This window comes from Trichosurus vulpecula, chromosome 1 (assembly GCF_011100635.1).
Source record: "Trichosurus vulpecula isolate mTriVul1 chromosome 1, mTriVul1.pri, whole genome shotgun sequence".
Taxonomy (NCBI): domain Eukaryota; kingdom Metazoa; phylum Chordata; class Mammalia; order Diprotodontia; family Phalangeridae; genus Trichosurus; species Trichosurus vulpecula.
Genome location: NC_050573.1, coordinates 38,808,247 through 38,825,600, shown reverse-complemented (window position 1 = coordinate 38,825,600; position 17,354 = coordinate 38,808,247). Strand labels below are relative to the sequence as shown.

At 53.9% G+C, this 17,354-nt stretch overlaps 1 protein-coding gene across 8 annotated transcripts in view; it reads left to right on the top strand.

The window, feature by feature from the left end:
* Positions 1–13,634, top strand: part of NCOR2 (nuclear receptor corepressor 2) — a 376,514-nt gene extending 362,880 nt beyond the window's left edge. For 3 of the 8 annotated variants that reach the window (XM_036753345.1, XM_036753339.1, XM_036753333.1), the window contains exons 41-46: positions 914–1,063; positions 1,953–2,098; positions 3,870–3,923; positions 6,722–6,949; positions 9,857–10,036; positions 11,743–13,634. In XM_036753345.1, the coding sequence (XP_036609240.1) occupies positions 914–1,063; positions 1,953–2,098; positions 3,870–3,923; positions 6,722–6,949; positions 9,857–10,036; positions 11,743–11,918 (934 nt within the window). In that variant the 3' untranslated portion in view covers positions 11,919–13,634. The other 5 variants (XM_036753385.1, XM_036753362.1, XM_036753353.1 and 2 more) reach the window with 4 other exon arrangements.
* Positions 13,635–17,354: the final 3,720 nt, after the last annotated feature.

The window sequence follows — 17,354 nt, the reverse complement described above, 5'->3', positions numbered from 1 at the left end:
CTAACCATAGACTCTGTCCCTGTCTCTCTCTCTCGTTCTGCCTCTTTCCACCCATGTTTCCATCCTCTCTTTTTCTCTGTCTCTGTCTCTCTCCTCTCTCTGTCTTTGTCTTTCTGTCTCTCCTCTGTGTCTCTGTTTCCATCTCTGTCCTCTCTTTCTCTGTCCCTCTGTGGATCTGTCTCTCTATGTGTTTTTCTGTTTCCGTCTCTGTCTGTCTCTCCTCTTTCTCTCTGTCTCTGTCTTTCTTCTGTGTCTGTCTCCTCACTTTGTCTTTCTGTCTTTCTATGTGTCTCTATCTCTGTCTCTCTCCTTTCTTTCTCTGTCTCTTTCTGTGTCTCTCTACTCCTTTCTTTCTCTCTTTCTGTCTCTCTTCTCTCTGTCTCTCTTTCCTCTGTCTGTCTCTCTGTCTCTCCTCTGTCTCTTTCTGTGTCTCTGTCTCTTTTTCTCACTGTCTGTCTCTTTGTCCCTCTCTGTCTCTGTCTCTTTCCTCTGTCTTTCCTCTCTCTCTCTGTCTCTCCTCTGTCTCTTTCTGTGTCTCTGTCTTTCTCTCACTGTCTTTGTCTCTTTCTGTCTCTTCGTCCCTGTCTGTCTGTTTCCGCTATGTCTTTGCTCTCTGTCTCTCTTTCTGTCTGTGTCCCCCTCTCTGTGTTTCTGTCTCTTTGTTCCTCCCTGTCTCTGTCTCCTTTGTCTCTTCTTTCTGTCTCTCTTTCTCTCACTGCCTTTCTGTCTGTGTCCTTCTCTCTGTCTCTCTGTGTCTCTGCCTCTTTGTTCCTCCCTGTCTCTGTCTCCTCTGTGTCTCTTCTTTCTGTCTCTGTCTCTTTCTCTCACTGCCTTTCTGTCTGTGTCCCTCTCTCTGTGCCTCTCTGTGTCTCTGACTCTTTCTTCTCTTTGTCTCTGTGCATCTGTCTCCCAGGACTCCGGAGCAGGGCAAAGCCTGTGCCGTGGGCAGCTCAGAAGATTGCATTGAGCCAGTGTCCCCACCAGAGGGCATGGGGGAGTCTGAGCACGGCCGAAGTGCCCCTTACCCAATGTTGTACCGAGAAGGGGAGCAGGCGGAGCCCAGGTACTGCGGCCTCAGGGGTGGGGGGCAGAGAAGGGGGTCTCCGGGCACCCTTCCCCAGTGGTCTAGTGGGGAAGGCTGGCATTGGATCAGAGGACCTGAGTTCAAATCCTAGCTCGGCCACTTGTCTGCCTCCCCCCGGGCCTGAGTTTCAGCAGCTATGAAACTCAGGACTTGGACACACTCTGCAGTCCCTTCCAGCCCTGAATCAATGATCCCGTAAAGTCATGGGAAAGGAAGGTCCAGCTTAATGTAAGAAAGAAGCCCAACAGTTCAAACTGTGCTACAGCAGAATGGAATGGCTCTGAAAGGTAGTGAGCTCCCTGTCCCTCTGGAAGTGTTCAAGCAGCAGAGACAGGATGACCGTGTCAGGGGATGTCATGAAAGAGATTCAGTCTCTTTGGCGGGTTGGACCTCCTGAGGTTCTGGGATTGAGAGAAGCACTCTAGACGGGGACCTAGAAGACCAGGATTTCAGCCCTGGGGCCGCCACCGACATGAACATGACCTGGAGCTCTGACTTCTCTTGGTCAGTCCTCTGGTCATTGGTGGAGCGCCCAGACCCAGATAGACGGGCCATGACTGAGGTCATCGCTTACAGGCCCTCTGATCCAACCCCTCATATAGCGAAGCCCAGAGAAGGGCAGTCAGGCCCACAATCATACCACCAGCCAATGCCAGGAGGACTCGAATCCAGCTCCTCTGACGTAGTCTTGGAGGAATCTTGTTGGTGCTTGAGTTGGATGATAGGAGTTTGGCCAGGGCCCCCAGAAGAGCAAGGTTAGCAACAGTAATGACAGCTGGCTTTGCCAGCGTTGACTCATTGGGCACTCCGCTCCCAGAGGCTCCCCAGTGACAGACCCTCCCCCGTCCCCGTCCCGCCCCCCACCCAGGATGGGATCCAAGTCTCCAGGGAACAACAGCCAGCCCCCTGCCTTCTTCAGCAAACTGACCGAGAGCAACTCCGCCATGGTGAAATCTAAGAAACAGGAGATCAACAAGAAACTGGGCACCAACAGCCGGAACGAGCCTGAATACAGTAAGTCTGCTCCCCGTCCATCTACCCGACCGCAGCTCTGGGGCGGCGGGGGGTGGGGGGGAGGGTGGGCGCGCCGAGCTTGGTCACCTCCTACTTGGGCAGCCTTTCTTTTTTAATTTTCCCAAGGGTCGTTAGATCCACCATCTCATTGGATCCTTGCTGTAGTCCCTGGCATGGGCCCAGAAAGAGAAAGGCTGGTGCAGCTAGCTCGGACTAGGTCCTCAGCTTTTCCATTTTGTGTCTTTTGGTGGAAATGCTCCCCTTCTCACCACTCCTGCCTGGTTCCCTGGCCACGCGCATCTGCATCCTGAGAACAGGTGGCTTAGGGATGGGCTGTGGATCTCTGATCTCCCCCTTTCTCCTCTCCTCCAACCCCAGAAATCACAGGTGTATAGATGGAGAGGCGGAAGGGCTCCCATCACACCTGCCCATTTTGCAGCTGAGGTCATTGGGGTACAGACAAATGAATCGGCTCAGTTGAGGTCCCAGCTGCTAAGTGGCAGGCTGACATCCGGGTTCTCTGCCCCAGATCTGTCTCTCTGTCCACCATGCCATAGTCTCCCTCCTGGATGGATTCACTTCACTCCAAGGACCGTTTTCCTTGATCTTGCTTGCTGCTCTCAGGGATTCTGGGAGCTCATCTCTCCCCCCACCGCGGCTCAGCTGATAGGAGCCATGCCCCAGGAGACAAAACATTGCACTGGGGAGTCACGGGACCCTGGTTCAAACCCTGCCTCCACTCCTGATTTCCCTGCGTGTCCTTGGGTCAGTCAAGAGTACTCCCCTTTGGGCTTCCCTTTCCTCTTTTGTGAAATGGGGATGATAATCCCCACCTGGCCTCCGTCAGAGGTTTCTTAGGTGAATCAGAAGAAATATGTATGTAAGGGATGTGAAAAGTGTAAAAACTGGTGGTAAGGAGTGAGGAGGAGAAGGAGGAGAAGGATTCCCCCCGAGGGACATTAGCCGAGGTCCTCCAGATCCTATGTCCTCCAGTGTCACCTGAGAAAATATATAGGGACGTGCATGTGCAGGTCTGCACACGCACAGCAGTAGATGGATGCTATCAGAGCAGAAGCTTCGCCACTTTCTAAGCTGGTAAACGCTTCCTAAGATTTACAGATCACCTTGCTCACAATAGGCTTGTCTAGGTTAGCTCTCCATGCCCATTTTATAGATGATGGAACAGGCCCAAAGAAGGTTCTTACCCTGTGGTCCATGAACTTGGATGGGAAAAAAAATTACATCTTTTATTTTCATGAATCTCAAACTAAAATGTAGCCTTTCCTTCAATTATGGGTTGTTGTTTTTTTTTAAACCACCATTCTGAGAAGGGGCCTGTAGGTTTTAAGTCTGCTTGAGGGGGTCCATGTATCCCCTCTATGTCCTGGTGTGGTCCAGCCCAAGGGCCCAGCACAGCACATTTGGAAAGAGAAAATAAGGGAACCAGGAGTTAGGAGGCCAGCCGGGAACATCCTTGCTAACTTTAGGGAGGGTCGGGGTCTGGCTTTGGGGGAAGTGAGGAAAGCCCCTCTGACGCAGAAGTCCAGCCTCTAAAATCCCAGAGCATGTCTATGTGCCGAACCCTGACAGTCCGAGAGGCCTCAGCCCTGAGAAGGCTTGGCTGGGACTTCCTGCTTCTGTCCCTGGAGGGTCAGCCTGGCCTGGTCCCTGCAGACGGGACAGCGCAGCCATCCTGGTCACCATCCCTCAGGGTCACCCTTCCAGGGGTCACTACGTATCTCTCACCCGTCTCACCATCTCCTTCCTCTAGATGTCGGCCAGCCTGGAACGGAGATCTTCAACATGCCCGCCATCACCGGAGCAGGTAACTCGCCCAGCTCGGTCTCTAGCGTCGGCTATCCTCCTCCACGTCACTGAGTTTCCCCTCCCTCACCTCACCCTGCAGTTAGGCAAGTCAGATGATGTGTGTCTGGGTGGGATCGTGGAGACAGGGCAGGGGGCTTGAGGTTGCCGCCATGTGCTGTCATCTGGAGCCAGGCCTCCAAGGGCGGGTGTAGGTGATATGTCTGTGAAGCCTTGCAGAGCGCTTCTCAGCTCAATTTTACACAGAATCTGAGAGTTGGAAGGGACCTCCATGGCCATCTGGACCACACCAACACCCATCAGTCTGTGTGTGAAGTCTTCCTCCAGAGAGGAGGTGCCATCACCTCCAAAGGCATCCCATCATACTTGGGGATAACTCTCAAACAAATCTGCCTCTTTGCAGATTCAGTCCAGTCATACAAATCCGTATGAAGCATGTGCTGTGCCAGGTGTTGGGGGAACTAAGATATAAAGATGCCCTTGGAGAGCCTGTGTTCTACCAGAGAGAGGAGGCAGGTGGGGAGGGCCCTGAACTTGGAGACCATCGAGTTCATTTCTAGGTGCTTGGGCTTAGGGAGGCTGTCGGGGACCAAGATGGCAGAAAGCTTCAGGCTCACGTCACGTAAAGATTGGTTGGTTGGAGGCACTGGGAGTCTTTAGCCCAGAAGGAAAGACTTGGGGTAGGGGAATGTGAGCCGTCTTCAGACATTCCAAGGTCTAGTGCATGGAAGAGGGATGGGACTTCTGTTTTCCATCAAAAATAGAACCAGGGGCAATGGTGGTTAGTTGGACTGCCTGGCTTCTGAGGGCTCTTTCAACGCCGAGGCTCTCTCATTGAGTCTGTGATGGTGGGTGCTGGGGGCAGGGAGGTGAAGGGGGAGCAAGACCACAGACCTTCTGGGCTGGAGAGAGTGTCTTGAGAAGGCTCATGAGCCTTGCCTTGAAGCTGGAGGAGATTTGGAAAGGGGGGATGGGTCCCCCCAAAGGTATGGCGATGAAACTGCCAAGAGGGCGGTGCCAAAGAGGGCACCATCGGCCAGCCAGAAGTTGCAAGATCGGTATTGGGAGAGATGGAGAGATTGGTCTTGAATGAGGTGGTGGCACACGCTGGATGTGTGAGTGGCACTCCGAGGAGTGTGAGCTTGATTCTGTGGCTGAAGGGCTCGATGAAGATGCCCGAGGTCTCTCTAGACCCTCCAGCTAAGGAAGCTGTTTGGAGGGGGAAGGGGAGTGAGCCCGGGGCCCCCACAGCCTCCACCCTAGGGCTGCCTGGGCGTGGACAGGAGCAAAGGAAGGCCCCACAGGTTGCGGCTTCTGAGTGGTTCGGCCAAACCTGGTCCCCTTCGCAGCGAGTCGAGAGGGGCCCGTGGGGTCTCCCAGCTGCTGTTGTGTGCCCGTTTTTTTACCATTCCCTCCTGCCCTCTCCCCAGCCCTCCTCCCACCCCCAGGTCAGAAGACATGTGGTCGCAGCTGTCCCCAGATCTGCTCCCATGTCCTCCCTTTCCCTCCCTGCCTCCCCTGCCCCTTCTCCCCTCCAGAGCGAATGCTGCATATAACTGCATGGCTATCTGTAACCCACAGTAACGTCACTCAGTCTCTGCATCCTATCTCTCATTTCGGCTTTGAGCCGGGGCTAAGGAAGGGCCAGAGCTGCGGGTGGGCTGCTAACGGCAGGAGAGCAGAGAGAGCTGGGGCGGGGGGTGGGAGGCGACCTAGGACTGGGCTTCCCTGGCCCCATCCCCTCCAGTCCTCCTTATGGGTTGGGAAGGAAGCCCCCTCTCCTTCTGGGGTTGTTCCTCCGCGGCCTTTGAAAGATCCCCCCAGCAGCTCTGGTCCAGCCAGAGGATGTATGCTCCCTGTGGGCAGAGAACCTTCATCATTGTGTTTAGGTCCTAGCAGCTAGCACAGTACCTGGCCCATAGTGGGCCCTTAAGAGCTAAGAAGGGGGTCCTCCCCTGGCCCTCTCCCTCTAATTAGAGAGACAGGATGCATCTATGGGAAGAACTTCCTTAGAGAACTCGGGAGGGTGTGATCATGGCCTAAATGTCACAAGCCAGCAGCAGGGAGACTCTGGGAGGGAGTCTTCGGGACAAGAGGTGAGGGGCTGGATGTGTTTCCTGCTGCCCCAGGTGTCTAGGGTTACCCCTGCTGTGTTTGGGGCACAGAGCTGTACGGGGCCTTGGATATCATCAGGTCCAGGAGAGCCCCTGATTTTCAGAGGAGACTCAGGCCCAGGAAGGAGAGGCACGGAGCTGTTGTGGGAACTGCCCCCATTCCCACAGGCTGTCTCCCTCCTTCGCTTCATTTATTTCTTTTTGGAAATAAGCGTGCAAAGACCAAACGCCAGCTCAGGCACCTCCTCAGCCTTCTAGAGTAGAGACAACTCCCCTCTGCCTGTCCCTGCCTCCCATCAGAAATCAAACTGAGGAAGCAGGCGCCTCGACCTGTCCCCCACAAAGCTGGACCCCCGTGGTAGCCAGGGGGCCGACGGGGCATGGAGCTGGGTGTGGGGACTGCAGAGGAAAAGTTGTTGCTTTGGAAGAATGTGCTGACTGTTTGTTTCTTCCTCTCTCCCTCCCCTCTCCTGTCTCCTTCCTCTCTCCTCCCCTCTGTGCCCCCCTCTCTCCTCTCCTCGCCTCTCCTCTCCCATCCCCTGTCTCCTTTCCTCTCCTCTTCTCTCCCCACTCCTCTCTCCCTTCTGGTCTCTTGTTCTCCCTTCTCTCTCCTCCCCTCTCCTGTCTCTCTCTCTCCTCTCTGCCCCTCCCTCCGCTCCCATCTTTTCTTTCCTCTCTCTCCCAGGCCTTATGACTTGTAGAAGCCAGTCGGTTCAGGAGCACGCGAGCACCAACATGGGGTTGGAAGCAATAATTAGGCGGGCCCTAATGGGTAAATATGATGATCAGTGGGAAGACCGGTCACCTCTCAGTGCCAATGCTTTTAACCCTCTGAATGCCAGTGCGAGCCTGCCCGCTGCTATGCCCATAACTGCTGCTGACGGACGGAATGACCACCCGCTCATCTCGCCAGGTCTGCAGGCCTTTCCACCTTCCGCCGTTTGTCCGTTTGTCCGTCCAGCCATCCCTTCATTTCCTTGTGATTAATTCCTCCTGCGTGTTTTGATTTCTCCCCCTTTGAGCTTTGAGCTTTTACTGTGTGTGTGGTTTTGGTTTTTTTTTGTTTTTTTTTTTAATTTAAAATATTTTTATGTTTGTTTTTGGAATCTGCTAATCTGATGCTGGTACTGATTTTCCCGTCATCCTGGGGTCCTGCCCACCCGCCCTCATTCCAAGGAGGGCGGAAGACACTGCTGCTTTTCTCTAAAATACTTACAACGCTGTTCCCGTCCCCCTCCCCAACCCTCTTCCCCATCCTCCCGCCCGAGGAGCAGGTCACTGGCTGGGGATGCTAGGTTTGCTCGCCCCAGAGCCGCCTTGGCTTAGATTCTTAAAGCAGGGCGTTGAATTAGGTGCCTTCTCCCGAGGGGGAAAGGAGAAGCGGTGTGGCCTAGTGGCAAGACAGCCAGCCTTGGAGTCGGATAGACCCAGCCCCACCCCCAACACATGCTAGCTGGCTGTGTGGGTCCCAGATTTGGTCCCCTGGGGACCCTTCTGGCTCTGTGTCTTTGGCATGACGATGATTAGGAGGAGCTTGTTGGACTAGATGACCCCTGAGGGAGGCCCTGTCTAGCCCTGAGATGCTAAGACTTAACACTGTACCTAGGAAGAACCCTGGAGTTGGGAGGCAGGAGCTTTGGGTTCAGATCCCATCTTGGGCCTCAGTTTCTTTTTCTACCAAATCAGAGGATTAGACTTAATGGTCTCTGAGGAGCCTTCTAGAGCTCAAATGCTGCCCAGGGCTGAGCACAGTGCTGGGCCCAGGCAGAGGCCCTGCTGGGATGGAGCCAACAATCTAGCGGTCAGCACCATTTATCACATGGACCAACAGATTGCTGAGGATCTGGGTTCAAATCTCATCTCTGATATTTACTCTCTCTGCAGTTTGGGGCAAGTCTCTTTAAACTCCCTGGGCCTCAGTTTCCCCTTCTGTAAAATAGAGGAGTAGCGCTAGATTGGCCTCCAGGGTTCCTTGGAGCTGCAGATTCATGATTTATTGAGTCCCCGCTTATCGGGTTCAAGGCTCAGGGATGGGCCTTTTGGGGACCATCTAAACATTCTCCATTCTTCGTTAGAAGGTCTCCTTTGCCTTGCCCAGACCCACCACAGACGGGTCAGCTTGTGCCCCACCTCCATGTCTGCCCTGGGCCTCGTTTGGCCATGGAAGGCAGTGGGCTCGAAACTTTTGTCCCTCAGTGACATCACCAGATGGCATCATTTCACTCCTCTGGCCCCCTGGCCTGGACAGAACCTCTCCTGGAGTTAACAGAGGCCAGACAGGCCCCATCTGTCCAGTCTCTTCCATTGGCGTTCTGATGTTCACAGGGTGGGCGAGGACTGTAGCCCCCACCTTTCTTGTTAGGAAGCCAGAGAGAGACCCAGGAGCGGGTGACTTGCCCAGGATGGCACAGCCAGGCTGTAGGAGAGTCAGTACTCTTGTTGGAGGGGCTGTTGCCAACCCTCTCCATTCACAGGAGCCAAATTCATCTCTAGACCCAGATTACATCAGGGAGTTTTCATGGTACAGGATACGTGTAGCACCCCTTCCCCACATCCCCAAGCACTGTCTTCAGCAGAGTTCCTCTGCCCTCCCCGAGCTCTGGACCCCAACTGCTGCCAGCCACAGAGTCAGCCTGAAGAGCAAAGAGAATGCCCAGGATGGCCGTGCAGGGATGACAGTCACAGTAACAGCCACCACCTATGTTAATAGGGCGCTGCAGGGGCTTTTGCCTCCTCTGGCTCTCACAGCAGCCTAGGGAGGAAAGGCCCCCAGGCAGCACCGGACAATGGAGATATCTCATCAGAGCCAGGGGCCCAGAGTTCCAATGCTGCCTCTGTGCCATCCCTCTCTGGAAGCTTCATCCTTTCATAAACTGAGGAGGGCTGGACTCGAGCTCTGAGGTCTCTTTGAGCTCTGGATCTGTGACCATCTGATCAGCTAAGCAGCAGTACCCCAAATGCTGCCCTGGCCTTCGTGTGGGCCCCTCACATGGCATTTGGACACTGCTTCCTCCATTGCTCCCTCTGCCAGCACCCTCCCAGGCTCCGAATCCCTGCTAAGGTTTTCAGAGCACTTTACAGACCCTTACCAAGAACAGCCCTGTGAGGCAGATGTGTTACCTCATGTTTGCGGATAAGGAAACACAGATTACACATACATGCACATGCACACATGTGCGCGTGCGCACACACACACACACACACATGCACACCCATCAGGGTTCCGCAACTACTGAGTGTCTGATGTGGGCTTTGACCCCATCTAGGTCCTGCAGACTCTCAGCCCCTTGGTGTCCCTTCCTCTTCCTCCCCGCAGCTCCTTCAGCCCAGAGCCATGCGTGTGAATTATCCGTACTCACCACGCATCTAGAGAATGGGGAGAAATTTTTCAGAGTTCTAAACATCACCTGGGGACCCCTCTTTGCCTGTCTGTCCCCAGTCATGCCACAGGCAGTTTCTGGGGTTTGAGAGAACATTCAAGTGGAGAACCATGGGGTAGGATTGGGATCCAGCCAGCTGCTAAGATGCACCTAATGGAGCCAGAGGCCAAACAGAGAAGCAGTCCCATTTCCCACCAGTGTTCCCCACATCACCCCCAGTCACCCTCCCTGGAGATGCCAGCCCCAGCCCAGGTCCATATGGGAGCAGAGCCTTCTCTTCTGCCCTTCTCCTCAAGGGCTTCTAGATGCGACCCAGATCCCTTTGAAATGGACGGGAGGGGCAAGGGCAGGCCAGCGCTGGAAGGCGGGGGCTGAGGGGGGTCCCCTATGACAGCTCCCCAGTGCATCCTAGAAACACAGACAACCGTGTCTCCCTGCAGGAGGTGGAGGGAAACCAAAGGTTTCTAGCCGGCCCAACAGAAGCAAGGCCAAGTCCCCAGCTCCGGGGCTGTCCTCGGGGGAACGGCCAGCATCTGTCTCCTCTGTCCACTCAGAAGGGGATTGTAACCGCAGGACTCCACTCACCAACCGAGTGTGGGAAGACCGACCCTCCTCTGCAGGTAAGGGGGCAGCCTAACTGGGCGTGGGAGGGAGGGGGAGACACTGATGGCGGCTTGTGAGGGTGACTTGCCAAGTCTCTGATGGTTTTAAGTCCCATCAGCTCTAGGGAGAAAGGAAGTACAATGCTGCTGAATAGCTCTAGGTGGGAAGGGCCCCCTACCAGGAAATGCTTTGCCCCTTCTGACATCACTGTTATAGGACCATTGGTGCCGTAGGAGAGCCATAAGGTGGCAGTGACACATAGGTATTCCTGACCAGACCAGCCCTGGGCCTGGGCATCACAGAAAGGCAGTGGTGGGGAGGGAAAAGACCGTTTGAGCTCAGGAGGGGCCTGTGTTCAAATCCCACCCTCTGACACCACAGGCCTTGTCTCTCCCCCTCTCAGCACCAGTGGCCAGGCAGGTGCTGGCTGAACTGCATTGTGGGAGGGAGTTTCCTCTGTACTAATGAAATCATGGGGCTAATGCCCGAAAATATGGAGACAGTAACGCCTGTGCTTCTTACTTAGTACACAGAGTTGTTGGGAGGAAAGCGCTCTGTAAGCCTTCTGAGGCTATACCCAGGCCTGCTGTTGTGAGCGTGATTAATGACATCGTTAATGATTGTAATATTGCATTTGGAGAAGCAGCCTTAAGGCCCAGACAGAGAGTTTCTGAATCACCCTCTGCCTCAGTTTCCTCATCTGTAAAGTGTCTCCAAGGTCCGTCCTAGCTCTGCCTATGCCAGTCAGCACTAGAAAGTAACACAGTAAATACTCCCTTAAAAAGACCCCAGCTACCTGCCGTGTGCCCAGCCCTGACCTGGGAGACTCATCATGCCTTCCTCACAGATAGGCCCAATGGAATTGTAGGCGGAAGCAGGCTCAGAGTAGGGGGGTCACAGGGTCGGTGAGATCAAGCCCCTCATTTTCCAGATGACGAGTCAGAGTCACACACAGAGAGTAGGCTTCTGAGGCACGATTGGAAGCTAGGTCTTCCTGACTCTCTCCACTGTAGCACGTTGCTGAAAGCTTCATAACGGAGTGGGGCGGGGGGGGGGGGGGGCGGGCGTGGAGTTGGTTTGCAGTTCTGTTTTTTGGGTGGGTTTTTTTTTTGAGGCAATTGAAGTTAAGTGACTTGCCCAGGGTCAGACAGCTAGTAAGTGTCTGAGACTGGATTTGAACTCGGGTCCTCTTGAATCCAGGGCTGGGGCTCTGTACACTGCCACCAAGCTGCCCTAAGTCTCTGTGTGCCCGAGACCCACTCTCTTTCTGTCATACTCCCCTGGCTCAGTGGAGACTTGGGCCTTGCCCTCCTCGGAGCCACACATGCCCTGGGAAGACAAGATCCAAAGGCCCTTAACAGTTAATCGACTGATCAGAGCAAACAGGGCCCTTTGAGGTCATTGTCCACTTCTGGAATCCATGGGGTCTTGGTTCAGGCAGGGCGACCTCAACGTTCCTCTGAGATCCCTCCTAAGCCTGAGATTCTCTCTGGTGATTTTCTTTCCATGGCCAGAGAAGGCTGCCCGAATGCCTCCATCTTCTCGGCCCTGACCAGTCTAAGTAAGAATGAAGGGAGAGGTCAGGAAGCAAGGCCTGTCCTCGCTGAGGGTCTGTCTGTGTTCCCTTCCTTCCCTGTCAGTCCCCCTCCCCCCTGTCTGACCTCTTCTACCCTCACCTTCCTGTATGTCTCTGTTCCCTCTGCCCCGCCCCTCTCCCCTCCAGGTTCCACACCGTTCCCCTACAACCCACTCATCATGAGGCTCCCGACAAACGTCATCACCCCCTCGCCCCCCACAGCCATTCCACAAGGCAATTCCAGCGGCCAGCACCACGCCTGGGACGAGGAGCCCAAGCCCCTGCTCTGTTCACAGTATGAAACCCTCTCAGACAGCGAGTGAAGGGGGAGACTGGGAAGGATGGGGAGAGGAGGGGTCGCCGCAGCAGGAGAGCCCCGTACGGAGACGGCCAAAGCCAACTGGTTTGGTGGACATCGAGAACGAAGCTGGTCGACCACCTTCCTCTCCCCCCCAAAAAATCCATCCCCCTCCAGTTCCCCTGAGGGTACAGGAAGGAGCACCCAGAGTCTGTCTGCATCTGTCCGTCTGGAAGTCCTGTGTCCTCTTCGGCCCAAAGCCTTAACAAACCCCCATTGCCGTGAGGGCAGAAACCCCAGCCGGTAAGAGGCTCCGGCAGCGGGTGGTAGCTCCCCCCACTCCCAGCACTGCATACAAAGCCCTACCGAGAAGGAAATCTCTCTCCCCCCTGCCTCCCTGTTGTGCTCACAGTCTCTGTCCAGTCCCATGGGAGGCCACCAACCCATGAATTGAATTGACTTTCTCAGGGGAACAATACCACCTGGTGCTCCACGCCTCCTCTTCAGACTGGGGAGGGGCAGGGGAAGCGGGGAAGGCTTGACATCTATGTCTGAACGCAGTGCATGTTACAGGGGGTAGGATGGGGGGGGGAGGGTGTACATGGACGGGACGGACACCCACGGGCTGCACCGGCACAATGGAGTGGCCAGGGATCCAGTACTTGAAGTGGGATGGCCATTCACTCTCTTCTTGCCGCCTCTTAACCTCCCGCCTTTCCCAGTGTCAACCAGCAAACCAGCTACATCTATTCCCTGCCCCCTTCCCCCCCCAAAAAAGATAATTTCCTCCCAGTCTGGGACAAAGCACCGGCTCCACTGCTCCCTTGTGGCATTCAGAACCAAAGTTCAGTCCATGTCAGCACTCAGCTCGCCCACAGCTCCTGGATTCTCCCAGAGCCCGCCACCATTCGCCGCTTTGAGATCCCATCTGTGGACTCTGGGACCCCGGCCATCCTTCATGCTCTCCCCCCCGGATCTAATGAAGATCGCCTTCGCTAAATAAAACTCAGCCTCGGGAAACCCAATGCCAAAACGCAGGCCTGGGAAGTGAGCGTCAGGCCGTGTGGGGGCAGCCGGCAAGCAGGGGAAGACGGAACGCCAGTCTGTCCGGACCGACTGACCACAGAGGATAGGAAAGTCCAGGCTGGCCGCCTGCTGCCGCCGCTCTGCAGAGAGTTGACTGATTTTCGGACATCGTTGCTGAAACGGTGGGAAGGAAAGGCAGTTGTAAATGATGTATTGGTCTACAGGGTATATTTTTGATACCTTCAGTGAATTATTTCAGATGTTTTACGTGAGGAATGACTAAACAGTATTACAGGCTGCTTTCGGTCTCTGCTTTTACTGCAAAAAAAAAAAAAGAAAAGAAAAAAAAAAAGGCGTGTGCAGGCTTAACCCATCGTCCCATCGAGTGGTGTTTCCACGGGCAAGCAGCCCGTCCATCCCCATCATTCAGAAGGCGCTTACTTCAAGGCAGGGCACCATCCGCAGTCACCAGTATTGTCATGATTAAAAAGAAAGCAAATCCTATTCTAGTTAAAGGTTTGCTTGGCCTCGGAGCTTCCCAGCGTTCAGGGAGCTTTCCAGATGGGTTTGGGGTGGGGGGAGGGGAAGGGGGATTCCCCTAAACTCACAAGACACGTGAACTGGTTCTGTTGTATTTCCATGTGTGATGACATCTTTTTTTTACATTTTTTTCATTCCATAATATATCAGACGTTGGATCATATCTGCCAGTTAACGTTTGTGAAAGGACTCCAATGCTTTGCTCTGGAAATAAAAAGTGGGGGAGGAGACCGAAGTGAGGAGGGGGACAGGGTGGGGGGACAGAGGGCAGCCACGGAGGCTGCAGTGGCTTCTGACCCAGGGAGCGAGCAAGTGAGCCAAGCATGGCCTCTGGGCCTCTGGGGGCTCCTCAGCCTGCCAACGTTTGGATAGGGCATCTATCTGAGAAAAAAGTCACATTGGCACACGTTACAGTTTGTTGTTTTTTTTTTTTAACATTCCTCCGGGTCCAGTCTCAAAGCCACAAAAAGATTGTGGTTTCTTGTTTGTTTTTTTTTCCCAGTGTCCAGATGTGTTCCATGGTTTTGTCATGTTCTTAAATGTCCTTTTCCATTGCATTTCTCCTCCCCCACCCCCATGCAGAAAATATTCTCAGTTTAGTTCAACTAGGTTCAAGCCCACAAGGGCCAGGGCTAGGTACTTGACAAGATAAAAATAAAAACAAGAAAAGCCCCCCCCCAAAGGCCTGGGGGAATGCCCCAAGTATCTGGTGTGGGGGAGTGCTGTCCACTTGTGGCATTGAGCAGCGGGGAGAGGAGTCTGGACCTCGGGAAGAGCCTGTGGTACGCAGACCCGAGCCCTGGCTGCATTGTGGCTTCGGTGGGCAGCACACCCTGGGCTTGGAGCTGAGCCCAACCTCCTGTCCGGGTGCACTTGGCCAAGTCCACTTCATCTCTGTTTCACCGTCTTTAAAGAAGGGGGTTGAACGCAATGCTAACCAGCAGCAATGATATGCCCCTTTGAGATTTTTATAGAGTGCTTCAGAAATATCTCATTTGAATCCTCACTATAACCCTAGTTGGTGGGTGCTCTTATCACCATCCCCATTGAACAAATGACCATGCGGAGGTGGGTGTCTGGGCTGGATTTGAACTCGGATTCCTGACTCCAGACCCAGCGCCCCTTCCACTGCACTACCCAGCTTCTCTCACAGGTCTCCAAAGCCCTTTCATGGCCCAAATCTTGACCGTTAATCTTGACCCCATCCTTCCCAACAAGGGCCCGGCATTTATAGTCTTTGCGTCTTGGGAAGAAGTTTGGTGGAATGCCAGGGGACTGCAGAGGGCAGGTCAGAGGGAGCAGAGCCCCCCCTCTCCCGCCCCACACCACCACCTTTCCAGGACATCTCTTTACTGCAGTATAGAAGTTTGGGGCCAGTCTGGTACATGGCACCTTGGAGAGCTGCCCCAAGTAGTGGGGGGCAGTCTTGTCCCCAAGCTCCTGACCCCAGTGAGTTTGCCCCATGGCCATAGAGATGACCCATGCCCACCCTACCACCCCACTGGAGTCTCATTCTCCAAACTGCCCCCTTGACATCCATCTCTCAACAAATGTTTATTAAGCACCTATTTCCCAGGCTCTGGGTCTATAAAGGCAATGAATGAAACCTATCTCTTCCCTGCTGAATAGAACTGGGAAGACCATGTCCCATCAGATGGTGTTTCCCCTTCCAGAACACAGGATTTTGGCAAAGGACCCTTCTGGCCTGTCTTTGGGACACCCAAGGCCAAAGTATCCATCCCTCTGGCTTACAGTGTCACTACCAGGACCTCCAGCCTCAGTCTGGCTTACTGAAATAACAGAGTATATGTACCAGGAAGGGAATGGGTATCCCTGGGGTGAAGAAAGAGAAGAGAAAGCCGTTCCCACGCCCCCAGCTCAGCTGTGGGTTCCTCCTTGTGCATAGCGGGTTTCCAGGATCTACAAGGTTGGGGGGAGGGTCCAGGAGTGGAGGGAGAGGGAGAGGGAGAAAACTTCCTTGGGCCCATGGGCCACTTGGGTCCCCAATGCAAGAATTGGGAGTCAGGATGAGCCAGTTGCCGTGTGAGCTGAGCACAAGGACCTTTTACAGCACTGACTGTGACTGGTCAGGCCTTGAAAGAAGACTCCTGAAAGCTCTTAATAGACAGGTAAGGCCTTCCCTGAGGGTTTTCCTCCAGACCTCCACCTTCAGAAAGAAGACAGAAGCGGGATGAGGCCAGAGAACAAGGAAAGGAGTTCAGCCTGACAGTCCCAGGATCAAAAAAATGGAATTGCCCAAGGAATAAGGTGTTGGGATTTGTTTGTTAGTTTGTTTGATCCCAAAGCATCTCTTAAGCAGTTAAAGACCCAGATACAGTGACAAAAATGGTATGTCTCTGCCCCTTTCTGTTGGAGGCGGGGAGTGTTTGATCACGTCTTCATAGACAGACACACACAGAATTATTTGGGAGAAGACTCACAATGAGGAATCTGGGGTGACCCGGACTAAGAGATGGTGTCTCAGCTGATGCCCCTTTTCCAGAGAGGAACCACCTGAATTTGTCCTTTCCAGCCCTAAGGCCTTGGCCGTGTGTGTATGTGGGAGTGATTGGTCTTCCCAAGGAGCTCTCTAATTAAGACAATTTAAACCACTGGAGGCAAGCCACTGGCCCCCTGAGGTGGAGCACAGGCCCTGCATGGGGGCCAGAGCCCCAGCTAAGAATTTTGTCCCCTGCCCCCACAAGCAGCAGGAAATATGCCTGAGGAAAAGAACACCCCCAAATCGACTTTGTAATTCATGATGTGAAAGGAGTACAGGAAGTAATTAGGATTAATTCAGTCAGGCAGGAGAGGGAATTCGTTAGTGTACTGACTTCCAGCTGCTTGAAGGAATGCATGTTAAATTGTTGTCCTAAAAAACTCCAGCTTCCTGGTAGCCACTTTGCCCAGCCCTAGTTATGACTGGTAGAGGCTTCCTCATCCCTTGCATACATAACGGAGAAACATGCACAAGCACAGGCACGCGCACATGCACGCGCACGCAGGTCAGAGCTTTGTGCAGTCACGCTGGTTCTCTGCTTCAGTCTTTGTGCCCAGTACCAACCCCACCTGACACCCTGCCTGTATCACTTCCAGAACACCAGGAACCTCCTTCCACAGTCCTCCACTCTGCCTGCTCCCACAGCCCATACGTGAGGGGTTAGAGGGTGGGGTGTGGGCTCCACTCTATGAAGTCTCAGCCTGTTACTGGCCTCCATCCCAAACCGTGCCATCCCCGTTCCCTGCCGGTGCCTGTTAGTTCTACGTCCATTGTGTGGCTGTATATGGACGCTGTGTGCAAACTCCAAGAAGAGAAGGAAGCTTCAAGTTGACCCTTCACGATCATGTGGGCTGTTCAGTGCCAAGGAAACCATGAAGATAAAGGACAGTATTGTAGGATTTGGAGTCTCAAGACCTGGGTTTGAATCCTGCCCTGCCCCTTAGGGACCTTGGCCCAGTGATTTCTGTGCCTCAGTTTCCTTATCCGTAAAACAAGAACACTGATACCCACAGTGTACACCCCACGGGGTTGTCATGGAGGGCAGGTGAAATGATGCATGTTTAATGATCCCAGCCCTTAGAGAAATTTCTATCCATGGTGTTATAATGAAGGGACTATTTTGTGCAGGGCAGAGCCAGGGGCCTTCTACTCTCCTGTCTCCTTCCCCTTCCTCCCAAAGAAAAGCCCAGGACTCAGAACTAAATGAGATGAAGGCAAAGTGCTTTGGGCCTTGGCTAAAGAGCCAGCCTTGAAGCCAGAAGACCTGGGTTCAGGTCCCAGCTCTGACTTGTACTGACTTCGTAATCCCAGGTAAGTCACTTAACCTTAGAAAAATGCAAAAAATTGCAAGTACCTGCAGGGATAGACAAGTTGAAATCACAGATGCAAGCCCTA